Source organism: Catharus ustulatus, chromosome 2, assembly GCF_009819885.2.
Source record: "Catharus ustulatus isolate bCatUst1 chromosome 2, bCatUst1.pri.v2, whole genome shotgun sequence".
NCBI lineage: Eukaryota > Metazoa > Chordata > Aves > Passeriformes > Turdidae > Catharus > Catharus ustulatus.
In genome coordinates, this window is record NC_046222.1 from 49,815,663 (window position 1) to 49,830,165 (window position 14,503).

The 14,503-nt window shown below is 44.6% G+C and overlaps 1 protein-coding gene across 1 annotated transcript in view; it reads right to left on the reverse strand.

Annotated features, from left to right (window-relative positions):
• Positions 1-14,503, reverse strand: part of LOC116992882 — a 229,940-nt gene that overhangs the window by 36,137 nt on the left and 179,300 nt on the right. The window contains 2 exon segments of the mRNA XM_033052980.2: positions 5,577-7,148; positions 7,150-7,371. Of these exon segments, the coding sequence (XP_032908871.1) occupies positions 5,577-7,148; positions 7,150-7,371 (1,794 nt within the window).

Below are 14,503 nucleotides of genomic sequence, written 5' to 3' on the forward strand. Positions count from 1 at the left end.
TGAATTGGAACAGCAAGTATGTAGTATATAGTAAAGGAGTATTAATATTGTCTGCTTCTTTTAGATGTATAGATATTAATAAATCCTAAATAAATCCCCAAGTATTTTCTGAATTGACTCAGAACACCCCAGAACAAGTAACAAGTCTAAAAAAAAATAAAATAGTAATTTCCCTTTATTTGGCAAAATGAGAAACTTTTTTCTTCTTTCAGGCTCTTTTCGTAATATCCACGGGAAAATCTCAAAAGCCAGATGATAACCACAAGCTGGAAGTGGAACTTTATGCTAACAAAGCAAAACATAAAAAGCTATAAGCCTCTGCCTCTCTTCAGAGTCTCTCCAAAATGAGGTCCTTTGCTTCCTCACTCTCTCCACCCTTCCAGAGCAAAGCCTAATCGTCCCTGCCCAAACTCTGCCCTCAGCAAGTCCCAGCAGCAGCCACAAACCCCAGCCTGTAAGGAGTGGAGTTGCCTTGGGCAACTCTACCTCTGCCAACTAGCACTTCCTAGAGCATGGGGTGGGAGAAAGGCTGCTTCTTCCAGCACTTGGCTGGTCTCCCAGCCTACCACAATATCCTGGCACCACAAGCAACACAGCACCCTCCAGGTGCCAGAAAGGGAAAATGCAGGTGGCTCAGGGGGAACTCTGCAGCTGTTTCTGTTCACTTTGGAAATCTCAACCACCTAGCATTGAGACGGATTATCAGTGCCAACAACTCAACACTGCACTTGCTGTAAGAAACCAAATCACATGGCCAGAGGTGCTGTTCCACTTTCTGGGGTACTATTTATTACTCCTGATCCCAGGGTGAGCAACACCTGGGTATAACTTGGTGCCACTGGACAGTTACAGCAGAGTCAAACATGAGATGCTCTGGAAAGGCAGAGGTGCACAAATGCAATAAAGAAAGGGTGAAGCTTAACCCAGGCTAACTGCAGTGAAGTCCATCTGAGCTCTCCCTGTCACAATCCAAAGCAGTAACTCCTATATTATCCTACCATTTTCAATAATGGTCAATTTTATTAAGAAGTGCAGAGTTACTTGGTCTAAAATTCAACCCGATCCAGAATTCAGATTACTTGTTTTTCTTCCCCCAAATAGCAGATACAGCAACAAATGATTACGGGCTGCACCAAATCGATGATATCTCTGCTGCTGAGAGGTGAAAGGGGTCTTGCTGGGACAGGAAGATATTCCTGTCATTTGAGGACTCCCTGATGCATTATTGCAGCAATGGATTCTGCAATTTAGGTTTGTAGCAATGTGCAAGTGGTTTCTAGTTTAGCTCTGGGCAAATGCACCTGGAAGTCACTCACTGAGTGACTGTGGGGACATTGTGTGAATGCATCTTGACGTGTGCAGAGCAGCTCAGAGTTTAGTGCAAATCCAGGGTTGCTTGGTCTAACTGAAACCTCAGTTTTCTATAGGATGCTATTGAGAGCCTGTGATGGGGTTTTGCTGCTCTGTGGTCAGCAAGACCAGAGAGCCTCCAGAGTGATGAGCCCTCACTCCAAATTACAAGCCCCTTAGGAGTAAAACCAGTTTAAGAAATTCCCCCCTCTACTTCGACTAATTATCCTTCACAGTTTATCACATTTACAGTTATACACGTTAGGTTGATTAAGCTACACTCCAAATTGCATGTGGATGAACCAGGGCTGAGTAAATCCAAAGGGAAGAGTTCAGAGAGCTGAAAGCAGCTAGCTCCCAGCAGGTGTGCTCATGCCCAGCCCCACAGCACTCTGGAACTTGAAGCAGGTACTACAGATGAGCACCCTCAGATCCTGCCTGCAGCTTGCTCCTTGTGGGCACTGAACATGACCACATCCAGCTACCACCCTTTGGTCCTTCACTGTGAGGACACTTTTAGAAGCTAGAAATGGTAAGGATAAACAATGAGGACATATCTGAGTCCTGTATACCACCCATAAAGGTCTTCTTCCTCTTCATCTTTATAACCTGTCCTCCAAGTTAAGCCCTGTGTGCTCAATAGTCAGAGCCCAGAGATCTGTCCAGGACAAACCAGCTCAACTCTGCCAATCTGAGCACAAGCGACTTTATGATGTGGACTAGCTGGGACCAGCGACTTTTGTATGGCATGAACATGAGTTGACAGACAGGTCTTAGAACATTTAAAATATTGTCTGCAAATAAACTGTGACTCAACCATAATTACAGCAGAGTTACCTCTTCACTGTAATTTATCATTCACTTATGGTCATGCAGATAAGGTACTCAAGTAATAAAAAGTCTGGTGTACTGTGAAGCCAGATGCCAGCAAGGCAACCTAAATACCAGATGACCTTAGAGTTTGTGAAAGAGTAAGTGAAATGCAAAGTAACTTGATTTTTACTTTTTTGTAACAAATTCAGAAGAGTGTTTTGTTCAGGCAGCCTTAGTGGCTGACACATGCCAGTCCAAAACAAACTAGGTTTTTTTTATTGCAGTGACATGAGGCTCTTCCTTCATGAAAGCAAAGACTATGTGAAACACTCCAAGCAAGTACAGGCTTGTACTTAATCATCTCTTCACGCTATTTAAAAGCAACATACTGAATATAAATGACAGTAGCATGAAGCACACAGTGGCAAAGCATGGGATGTCACAGGTGAGCTTTGGTGACTCACACCTCTGTAGCTTCAGAAGTGCTGAGGCACGGATCCAGGATGCACTTCATTAACTCTTCCCAGGGAAGCAACCTCTGTAAGCACCAAAACCCAAGAAATGTCCCCTGCTCCAGTCCAAATCTTGCATTTTGGTGAAACCAACAAAGTAACAAAAGTGACAGGATCTCAAGACTCAATCACATAATAAAAAAACAACAAACCCAAAACATCAATTCTGATGAACGATTAGATATCCTTGCATAAATACTGCAAAATCAGCTTTACAGTGTGTTTCCCCACAAAGTAGAAATATTTAATTTGCATATTGGGGAAAATATACAGAAATGATCCAAATTCCAGAGACTTCATTTCTGATGACTAGATGAGTGAGTAAGGGAATAAACTACACTTGCTTCCAGCTACAACAGCCAGTCCTGAAAAGAGAGCCTGGCTGGTTAGAACCTTCTAGGCTTTGTACTGAAACATGTCTTCAAGCTTTAGTGGCTGTACTGGAATACATACTAGCTTATACTTCTAATCTGTACAGAAAGGCAGACCCATGAAACGTGGAAACAATGCAGACTTGTCCATCAAGACAGTATATTTAAGGTTCAGACAAAATTTTGAAAATGTGTTATGTCCATGGCTCCACACTACATCTCAAATGATTGTTGAGAGCGAACTAAGCACCCAGCCATCACAGAACAACTTGCTGGGCAGGTACAGGTCTGTAACGCAGAAGGTGTAAGGTAAAAATGAATTGTAGTCAAAAGTTCAAACCCCAGTGACCTCATTGTGTGAGTATGTGGCATTTATAAAAGTGCCTACAGGCTGAATAAACTCCAATTAAAAAATAACCTGGCATAAGTATCTTTGGTGCCAAGCTAGCTCCATACTGAGGGAAGCATGCTGTAAAGCAGGAAATTAAATCCTTCAAAGAAACGGTAGGAAGAAACCATACCACTCTACCTGTTTTGCAGTCACTGAGTGCCACAGCTTTAGGGCAATGTATGAGATGAGAAGCAGGCAGGGAAAAGAGAAACAGACTTTATATCCCTTGCATAGTAAGATAAAAGCAGACCTTGTCCTGCACAGCTCCTGCTTCCAACTCACAGCTACCATCTCCAAAAACTTTGTTTTCTTCCATCAGAAGAGAGGTCTGTCTGGATGCAGCAACACCATGTGAGTGGCCACAGCTGTTTTCACGAAGCACGGGGGCTCCAGGCAGTGGCACAGCAGAGTGAGGGCTTACAGCCAAGGGTCTTGTTCCCTGGTCACCACTTCCTCCATCTTCTGCCAGGATCCATCCCATATTGCCTGCCTGCCCACTACACAAACCCAGAGCTGCCACCAGTGCACACTCTGTATTTTAGACAACAGAAGCAAGCACTAAAAGACACTCACAATTACCCTGAAATATGTTATAATATAAAGAGAAAGCTTAAATTACATGTTAGATAATAACAGAACGTGGTGTTAAAACTAAAAACTGCAGTAGCTTTCATCCACCCAATGTACACACATTCATATAAAAACTGTACTGGTTTGTTGGGAGCCAAGGGGAAGGACCAGATTAATTTCTTCAGGGTCATGATGGCAGCTCACCACTAGATGGTAGATGAGTAGCATTAATTCCACCTCTCATTCTATTCCTGAGAAATACAACTGGCATCCATCCACACTACAACTCTCACCTCTTCTGGCAGTATGAAAGCTTCTCCTTGCATGTGAGTTTTGGAAAATATAGATGGTTGGAGCAGTTATAGAGCTCCAGAAGGGGAATAACCTCCGAGCCCAGACATTTATACACAATGAGTTTAGTTTTTCTCTCTTACCATTGCTGCACACAGAGCAGTAAACAAAATTGCTTTTCTCCAGCAGAAGGACAATACTGATAAGCTCTGCAACCATTTACAGTTACTTTGCAAAAACTGTGCCAAGCTTTTAAAAGTAGGACAGCTTCATAGACATTTTAAAACTTCACAGCATTAGAGGCTGAAGCTTGTGCAGCTGAAACATTGCCTTGCCTATCTCATACCAAGGTCTAAGATACTTTAGTCAAACTGAGGCGGCTTAAAAGATATGTCAGCTTTATTTTGTGAATGACCTGCATATTTATACAGATCCAGATGGATTTTTGCCCCAGTGAGCTGGGGCTGAGATAAGCCTCACTGCTTTAGACAGGTGCAGGGTATGTCTGACAGCTCTTCACCAAGGCTGCCAAATCATTGCAACTTCTCTGGCGTCAACTCACACCATATGTGAATTTACCTCAGAGGTGCTGCAATACATCTATCTACCCATTCACTGAGAGTATAAAGTCACTCACTAGGTGCAGTGCAAACAACAATGTCTTCACCAAAACAACAGTAGCAACACTCTCAGCCCAGCATCTAAAGTACTGCTGTCTGCAGTTGGCAAGCAAAAGAATAAGCAACCCTCAGCATGGTCATCATTGTACAAGGAAAACATTGGATTCAACTGAATGCTTAAACTTCTGTACTGTGTCTTTCACGCCACACTGCTCTACAAATATTACCATGTTCTGCAAAGTTACCACAGGCAAAGGGTTTTACAGTAAGTCAACACTACTTCAGAATACACTGACTCTTTAAAAAAAGTCCTTTCAGTTGTGCAGGAAACACAGTCAGACCCTGCTCACGCTGGTAAAATCTGACACGGCAACGTGACAAAGTGGTGTATCTTCAGGGTGAAATGAGTTGCCCTTGAAAACATACATGAATAGTTTTGCTGCCAAAACTTCCTTTGATATTAATGTGTAAAGAAAAAATAATTGTATATTAGCATCCAAAGAGAATATTTAAAGGAAATAATTGCTGTCAGCATATTTTAGCAATAACAAGCTGCAGCAGCTATTACTTTGCATTGTTTGCATTGTTTTGCATCAATAAAGACAAAACCCAATAGGAAATATACATTGTTTCTGAAGGATTTTGCTTTCTTTCTTACCTCTTCCTTTTTTTCTTCAGTACCAGAGGCTAAATTGAGGCTTAGCTGAGAGTGGCTGCTTATGCCACTGTCTTCATTTCCATCATCATAGTAGACAGTTTGCACAGAGTCCTGGAAGCAAACAGGATTCCTGCCCAGCTTCAGCCCTGGTACCTCAACTCTCTCCTCGCTCTCTGATGAGCTCAGTGACAACGTGCTGTGATGGTTTGGACACTGGAAATTCATACTGCACTTGACCTTCCCTGCAGCTGGACTTTGAGGCTTTGGAGTAGTTGGCCTGACTGGAACATGAAGGTTTTCGGCTTCATCCACACACTGCTGGGTAGCTTTTGGCTCATCCGAGTCTGAATAGAAGACTTCATTGGAAAATGGACTAATGTCATTCAGAGTAGGTGAAAAGCTATCAGAATCAGGGATACCTGATGATGTCCTGACGCTTTTATCTTCAGTGACAGCTACATTCATTTCAGCCTCTTTATCCGGAGCAATCACAGGGCTTTGCAGGCAAGGTGTTCCTGGCAAGGAAGAGTCTGGACTGGATATCGAGGAGGTGCATCTCTTCCTATCGTGATCTGTGCTGCTGGAAACCCTGCGGGAGTAGTCATCATGCAGCCTGTTTGACCTTGTTCTCTGGGACAGCTCACTGGTAGAAGGAGCTGTGCTCTTGGGGCCATCCTTCTTCCTTGCAACATCTGTAACGTTACTGACAAGTTTCAAAACTCGGTCAAAATCCTTTGCTCTGATAGGGCTCTTCCATCGCTTGGATCTCCTCTCAGGGTTTCCACCGCTTTTGTCGGAGTCGGCAGAAGCAACACTCACAGTCCTTGCTGGCACCTGTTTTTCATTTGCAACCTTCAGATCAGCAAGGTTTGAGGTGGACTTCCGCTTGAATGAGCTTTTTTTCAGAAAGTTTAAATTATCTGAACTTCTGCTTCTCCAATAAATGATCCTGTTGTTTTCAGAGTCCTTCACCAAAATCTCACAGATCTTTGGCTCTGGAATGACAGGTGATGCTGGCCTAACACAGTTGTGGCGACTCTGAACTTTATCTGTGTCTAGCAAGTTTATGCGGCCAGCACCGTAAGCTCGCCTGATGCTGCGTGAGCGGTGAGTGTTCCTCAGGAAGGACTCATCACTCTCCTCCACATCAGAGCAGTCAGAAGCCAAACCATCCATTGCACTCTGGAAATCATGTAGAGACCCTGAATAGGAATACCTGTTAGTCTGAACTCGCACCACTGCTCCATTTGAACCATGTTTGCCTATGCTGTTCTCATTTAAGATGTCTGAGCATTCGCTTGTTTGAATTCCTTGTTGAACTGAAGATTTCAACTTCTTGAAGGATCCCATCTTTCTGATGGAAGAAAAGGCATTCCACGTAGATGAGTTGCCCATCAAAACCAGAGAACGAGGCCTGTCAGAGCTGGAATTTGCCCGTTTCCGAGGGGTGGTGAAAAAGCGCATGATTTTGGAAGGGCTGAGCTTATCCTCTTGAACTTCCTCCTCAAGACTGTTGCTGGTGCTGTGTTCCCCATTATGAGTGGCACAGGTAGTCTGGTTTTGGGGGCTCTTTATTATCCATAACTATACAAGTAACGGTGGTGCCATTTCCACAGCCATTCGGAAATGTTGTCATGCTCTCGACGCTGTAGGCATGGAGGCGGAGGCTGGGGTAGCTCAAAGCGACACTGCTGTCTCCACCAGCTGACCTTGCTGCCTCCCCTTCATCTGCTGCACCTTGGTTTGCCTTGCCTTCACATTGACTGGGTGAGCTGAGCTCCTCAGGCGGCGCTGCCTGCATCAGGAAAACAAAAGCCACCATTAAAAAAAATTTTCTTACAAAGTTCCCAACTAAAAGAAGTTTCAGCTATGTTGTAGGAAATAAAGACACACACAAAATGAAGGAGTTCTGTGGTGAACAAAGGTGTGTGGCAGGGGTGCAGAGAAGGCATTTGTAACTCCCTCAGAGTATAATTGCATTCAGTTAGCAATTTAAGAAACCAGAATAATTTCAATATGCACTTGTTTCTCTAATGCTAATTAGCTAATAAATTCAGTATGACTAGCACAGCTACCTTACAATAGTAAATACAATCCTCATACGCAACAGAAAGAAATTCCCAGTAACAGCAATCCAGTCTTCCTTCTCAGGTGCTCAGCACTAAGCCCCAACACACATGGGAGGTTTTTATCTAAAACATGTTCACCAAATGACACCCAATTTTCAAGTAGGAGTCAAGGAAGAGGAAAATGGCATAATTTTTCCTTGACTTGCTTCTGTTGGAAGGCTGTGGGACACTTGACTGACTTGTCTGTCCCCTGGCACAAAGAATCCAAAAAAATTACATCAAGTGCACAGCAAAGTCTTTTTGCTACAAAGAAAGAAAACAAGAACTAAAAGCAGTACACCCAGAAGCCACCCTTTGCTGTGGTGACAGCAAGATGAAAACTTAAATTTGAAAGTGACTGGAGTGTTTGGGACATGCTATAAGGGATCTCCTCCTCGGTTGCGCCTGAGAGATCCAGCAGACCGTTTGGAGATCCACAAACTCCAGTGCCTGGGAAAGATGGGGGGGGACTACTGCCCATGTGTCTCCTGCCCCAGCCTGAGGTCTTTGCCAGGCAGGCAGGCATCTTCCCCACCACGGTAAACAATGTCCCAAAACCCACTGGGATGCCCAGTCTGAAGTGGCTCCGCCTTAAAAACAAAGCTCAAGACACGATTCTTCCAGCAAGGGGCAATGGGATCTTCGAAAACTTGCCACTGTCGGCGGGGTTATGGGGGATTTCCCCCTCGCCCCGAAACAAGGAGAGAACGGATACAGCTGTGCTTTGGGGAAGGCGGCAGCCCCGGACCCTTCTTTGTCTCTTTGCCATCGCAAGGGCCGCGGGGGCTCGGAGGGCAGCGGGGACGGGGAGTTTGGGCGAGGCGGAGGCGCAGCGGCAGGAGGTGCAGGAGCCGGCCGGGGGTTCCATCGCGGGCACATCCAGCCCCCACCTCCACGTGAAACGCGGCAGCTGCGGAGCCCGTCCGTGCCCGCTGGCTTCCAGGCTGCTCCCTCCTGAGCGCACTCTGAAAGTTTTGCGAGCCTCTGCTCCGCCGCGGATAAAAGGATTTGCTTGCGCTTCAGCGAGACGCCTGGAACATCCCCCGCCGCAGTTTTTAATCCCCGCTATTGACGGGGCCGCGGCGGAGGCAGCCGGGCAGCGGGGCAGGGCAGAGCCGGGCCGAGCCCCGCCGCGGCACCGGGCCGGACAAAAGCCCGGGGCACCTAGCCCCGGGCCAGCCCTCGCGCCCTGGGACCGCTCGCAACTTTCCACGCGGAAAGAAAACACGGAACCATAAACGAGCACAAGACACTGCTCTCGGCAGGGAAGTTCCCATAGAAAGCGGCTCTGAGAGAAACTGCACCTGAGCGGGCAGAAGGGGCACGGCGGGGGGAGGACACGCGGGAGAACAAACGCAGCGAGATGAGATTAAAAACACAGCTCGCAGCGTGGAGCCTGCACCAGTTTCCCCGGGAGGCGGCCCCGGAGCAGCGCCCTTACCTGGGGAGAGCCGGGGCTCCCCGCCGCCGCCGCGCGTCCCGGCCGGTGCCCGCTCCGGCATCGCTATGGCAGCGGCGCCCGGCGCGGCGCGGCGGGGCGGGGCGGGGCGCGCACCCCCGGCTACCCCCGGCTATCCCCGCCGGGGTCCGACCCGACCCGACCCGCTCCGCCCGCACCAGTGGCCCCCGCCGGGTCCCGCTCGCGGAAGGAGCCTGCCTGCCCTCCTTCCTTCCCCCCGCCGGAGGAACAAACGGCCGCGCGGGGATGGTCACGTTTAGGACCTTAAAAGTCTCCTCGATGGTGCCCCGCCCCGCCTCTCCTGGGTCTGCATGCCCTGCTCACGAGTGCAGTTTGCACGGCCCATTGACCAAACCGACGCTTGGTTCCCAGGGTCTCTTTCTGTCCAAAACCTGGACAACTTTTTGGCTTGCTGCTATTCCTCAGACTTAACAGCAGGGACAACATTTTATGCACAATCTGAACAAAGTTCATATGCTACAAGGAAAATTTTGTGAGACAGTGTCTTAAAGCCCTGTGTCATGGCTGCTGGCAAAGACCTGTATGAACTGGTAGTCCTTGCTCAGAAAGTTTATTGTCCAAAAAATATTTCTACACTTGGACTGGAACTGTAGATATCATTTCAATAGTTTTACTGTAGCTCAGATAAGATACAAAAAGAAATTGGGCAAGACAAACTGCATGGCAGAGCAGATGCCCTAAAGGACTAGCAAAGGCCATCAGCCCCACTGCCTCTCCTCCGAGACTGGTGTGACTGCACTTGCAGTGTAATTACTTCTCTGGAGAGCAGTACAGACACACTCTCAAATGCAAGGTGTAGTTAGGGGATGAGGCAAACAAATGGGCTTAAGGGATGCAGGTCAAATGAGGTAGCAAATAACTGGGAGTGACCACAGAACTCTCCAGCAGTCAGCAGCAGCAGGCACAGCCTGCCACCAGCCCTGCTCTTGCAGGAAGAGCACCCCATGGAAGCAGTGAGTTTGGAATAACGACTCAAGTGAGGGGGCAAAGTGGTTGCTTTACAGTGCTAAGCATGGGAAGCAAAGGAGAAATAAATGCAGATTGAGACTGGAAATGCTGACACTGTATGGAGAGGGTCCATATGGACCGTGGTTGGTGATCTGTGTTAGCTTGGGACTGGCCTGGTGAAGTTCCAATGTCTGTAGTATCTTCTTCAGACTTTGGGAAAGGGGTGTTTCTGAAAGGGAACTCAGTGAAGTTGATTAAAAGGCAAGAGAAGCACCTTAGTGGCAACATTATGAGGAAAATTTAATTTATATGAGACAAGCAGTGTGTCAGTAGTTAAAAGCCACTTTGAACAGGTCTTACAGACTTATCTCATAGCCTCTCTGGTATCTATAAGGGTTTGTGCTGGTCACTTAGAGACTTCTAACAGTATTATTCAGCTCTGAGTTTCAATGAATTTGTGTTCCTATGTTCCTTTACGTTCCTTTCCAGAGATATCCCTGGTACATGCATCGCATTCCTTTTGAGTATACTTTTTAATCCTGCTCAGAGAAGGGAACCTTCAGTTCCTCACGTGTCCTCTATCTACCAGCTGGACAAAAAGACAAAGCAGAGAAAACTGCTGAGCTGAATTGTTCCACTAATTTGGGTCTTTCCTTTATGCAGCCAACAGTGTTTCTGAAACTTAAGAAATCCTGATAACTGAGATCTGAAACCATCTTTTAAATGTATTTGAAGTTCATCAACAGATTAAACAGGCTTGGAGAGCTAGAAATGATCAATTGGCAGATTAACAAAGTGCTCATAAAAACTTAATTTTCTTAGAAAGCCAGGCTAAAATCTACTTTAGATAATAAGGTAAGAAATTACATTGCATGTCAAATGTTGCTACATTTAAGGAAGAAAATACCTAGAAAATTGCAGTTGCAGATATAATAGTATCTAGTCAATTAGAATCGATAATTTATCAAGTTTCTAGAACTGAATAGTTTTAATCTTCCAGACTTGTTCATCATAGCTTTTGTGCTGGTAGTGCAGTAAAACCCTCTTCTAAATCTTGCAGGTTCACTGATTCAGTCAGCCCTTCCATATGTGCTTACTATTCAGAGAAGCTTGGATGCAGAACGCTAAAGAGTGCATCTGAGAACAGGATTAACTTCCTGTACTGGAGATCAATAACTGACAAAAATCTTTCCTTAATCTGAATTTTTTTTTTTTGAAAGCTGATAAATGTATATAGTATTCAGGTGCCATCACACTGAGGTCTAGTAAAATGATGCAAAACAGAATTAATCAACAGAACTGCCATGAGAAAAAAGGCAAACCCCTTTTCCAGCTGTAAACTTATACCCCTTTTAGTTTCATACAAGATGTAGTGTTTCCTCAAAGCTACAAACCAAAGTTTTAGGAGATGAGTCCTTCCTACATTAAGGTTTTTCTACAATTCTAAAAAAGCAAGATGAAAGTACTATTACCATTTGCCACTGAAAACCCTTGCTAATGCAAATGAGCACTTGCATGGGTATTTCTGGAAGACTGAGCTATGTACTCTGTTATTTACAGTCTAATATTTTGCCTCCAGATGAACAACAAAAGCTGCAGTGAACAGAGGGGCAGTGCCAGCAGTACATGTTATGGATGACCAAGTACAGCAATTTATGAGGGAAGGAACTTCCAGAAGAAATTCCAGATTGGCACATGCGTGAGATTTCTAATAGTGATTTGACATCACAGCACAACAAAAATGAAATGCTTGTTTTAGAAGCTCTAAGTCTGTTCTTTAAAAGAGGTTTAATGCACATGTGACAAGGAGTGAGAAGGATTATTCCAAGTGTAATACAGGTGGGAAAGGATTACAAAAAATGTGACATGGGAGAATGAATATAGAGTTTTGAAGATAAAGGAACAACCTTCCCCCAGCTTTTAGTTGGTAGTGATACATCTCTTAGATTTTTCAGAATAGCAAAGGGCACATTTATATAATGAAGTCGCACACACAAATCTGAAAAGTCTGAATAGGAATGATTCTATCTACTTAGTTTAGAAACCCTCTTTTCCACTCCTGCAACAGTTTTCTTTCATGTTTCTTTTATAAATATTTTCTAAAAGTCTACTTCAAGGTAGTGATTTTTTTTTAAAAGGACTCTTGAAAGAGAGTGAAGACAAAAAAAGCCAAAAGGAATAATTTCAGTAAAATACAAAAGCACTTGCCCTACTTCCACATCTGCTGGGCAAGATGGCAAAGGAAATGCCTCTCTAAGACATACCCTAAATTAATGAATGACCCAATTTAATTTTTAAGATGCAGGATTACTGAGAAAAAGGGATCATATTGCTTTAAATGACAGTGTCTTTTCCAGGCTACAGTACAAAGCTATGGCTCCAGTTGTGCAACTTGCACCTTCTTTGTAGATCCCAGGCAAAGTCTCTTCTGCAAGCAATTAACCTCCAAAGAAACTTTACATAGTAGCAAGTCCCACAGGGGGAATTAAGGTGAGTCATGCATCTATTGAAGTTAAAGGCAACTCCCCCACCAACTTCACTGGGAGAAGGATCAAGATCTCAATTTTTTTAGTTCAGAAATGAGTGAAGAGTGGTATGTTTGTGCATACAAGCTCAAAGTAACATAGGTGGCTAATTATTTTCATCTTGAGTTTCTTATATAAACTACGTAAAATTAGTGTAGGATTTTCCCATTTTTGTTTATCTGCAAGCAAATTAATAATAATAAATTGAATCGGATTTTCCAAAACCAAGACCTTTGTCGACTTGGCACTGAAAAAGTCCAAGATGACAAAATGAATCACATTGCTAAAAAAAACACTGAAAGGACAGCCTGAGTTAAATTGCTGTATTAACTTCCTGATTTGACCGGTGAAACTCCCATTCCTCACATGCAGGAGGCTGGTGTGCAGCTTCCTAAAGGCCCTTCCTCTTGCATTTACTTTGCTGCTGATAAAAGCAATTACTGACCCAAGCGAGAAAAGTTTTTCACAGTTTGGTATAAATCACAACGCGCAACAAACTGTTTTCCCCTCTAATCTTCTTTTAAATGTGCTTTGCCCAGGCCGAGCTTGCTCAGCTCTCTAAACACAGGGACCTAATTTAGGGAGAGCACAATAGCCCAGTGGAGTGACGCCATCAATGAAAAATGACCCTTGTGTACCAGGTTACCATTATCCCATCTCCGAGTTGCTCTTACTCACCCACCTACACCACTACAGCTGCATGCAACTTAATGATGGCTTCAGCCTTTCAGGCTACTAGAATGCTATTTATAAACCCACGGGGTCTGACTGCGATGCTATTCTTCTTCCCCATCCTCAAGAGGCATTATTCAGACAGCATGACATGGAGAGATGGCTGGTACTACAGAAGAGCAGTTTCCAATAAACAGATCATTGTGTTTTAACATAAAGAAGACTTCCAGTTACCAATTAGGAAGGCTGAATTCCACCTTTATTTTGTGTCTCACAAAGTATAAGAAGTAGGAAGAGAAAGGACTGTGGAGATGAAATAGAAATAGGAAGGAAAAGAAATTAGTCAATAATTTATTTCTTCTTTTTTTTTTCTGCACTATATATTTTTAATTTTCTTCTTATCTTGAAAAATGTTTGATTTTCTGTTAGATGGATATACATTAAAGTGATATGGACTAGTTGGGAAGAACGAGGAAGATGTCAGAGTTGGAGTTGTCCCACTCTACAGCCTTCTGCTTTCTCTTTCTGCTCTGCTCTAGCTGCTGTCTTTTGTCCTTTCCCATGTCACACTCACTGCAGAGTCTGATGGCCCTACGGCCATTCTGTACTTGTTTTCCTTGCTCAAAATAATAGCATGTAAATGTGACTATTAGCAGCTCCTCTTTATCAACCTTCTTCCCCACCCGTTTAATTACCCTGCCATCCCCTCTTCTCTATTCAAAACTGTTCTTCCAGAATTACCTGAGGATATGAGGGCACCTTGTTATGCGATGCGACCAGGGGCGAGGGTGGGGGGGGGGGCAGGAAAAGGGATGGAAAAATAATATACGTGGAGAAAGGATCTTAAGGAGTCGATGGCTGAGGACCATCTTCAGACCATCTTCAGTGGGTGATTGAATGATTCAGATCAGGGGCTGGAGTGAGAGGAAGGAGCATTTTATGTGTAAGTGATAGCAAGGGCCCCGTGCATGGATTTATTTGATTTTGGAGAGATTATGGCTGGGCTCAGGGAGGAATCACAAGCAGCACTCAGTGCTCACTTAAATCATTGAGCTCTGCTGAAGGGAGGGCAGGTACAGTAGCTCTGCAGAGACACGGTGTCATCAGATACTAGAAAAGTGAAGCAGGTAGTGGACTGTGTTGAATGATGCATCATCAGTAGAAATTATGCAAAGATACATAAGAGCATCTTGC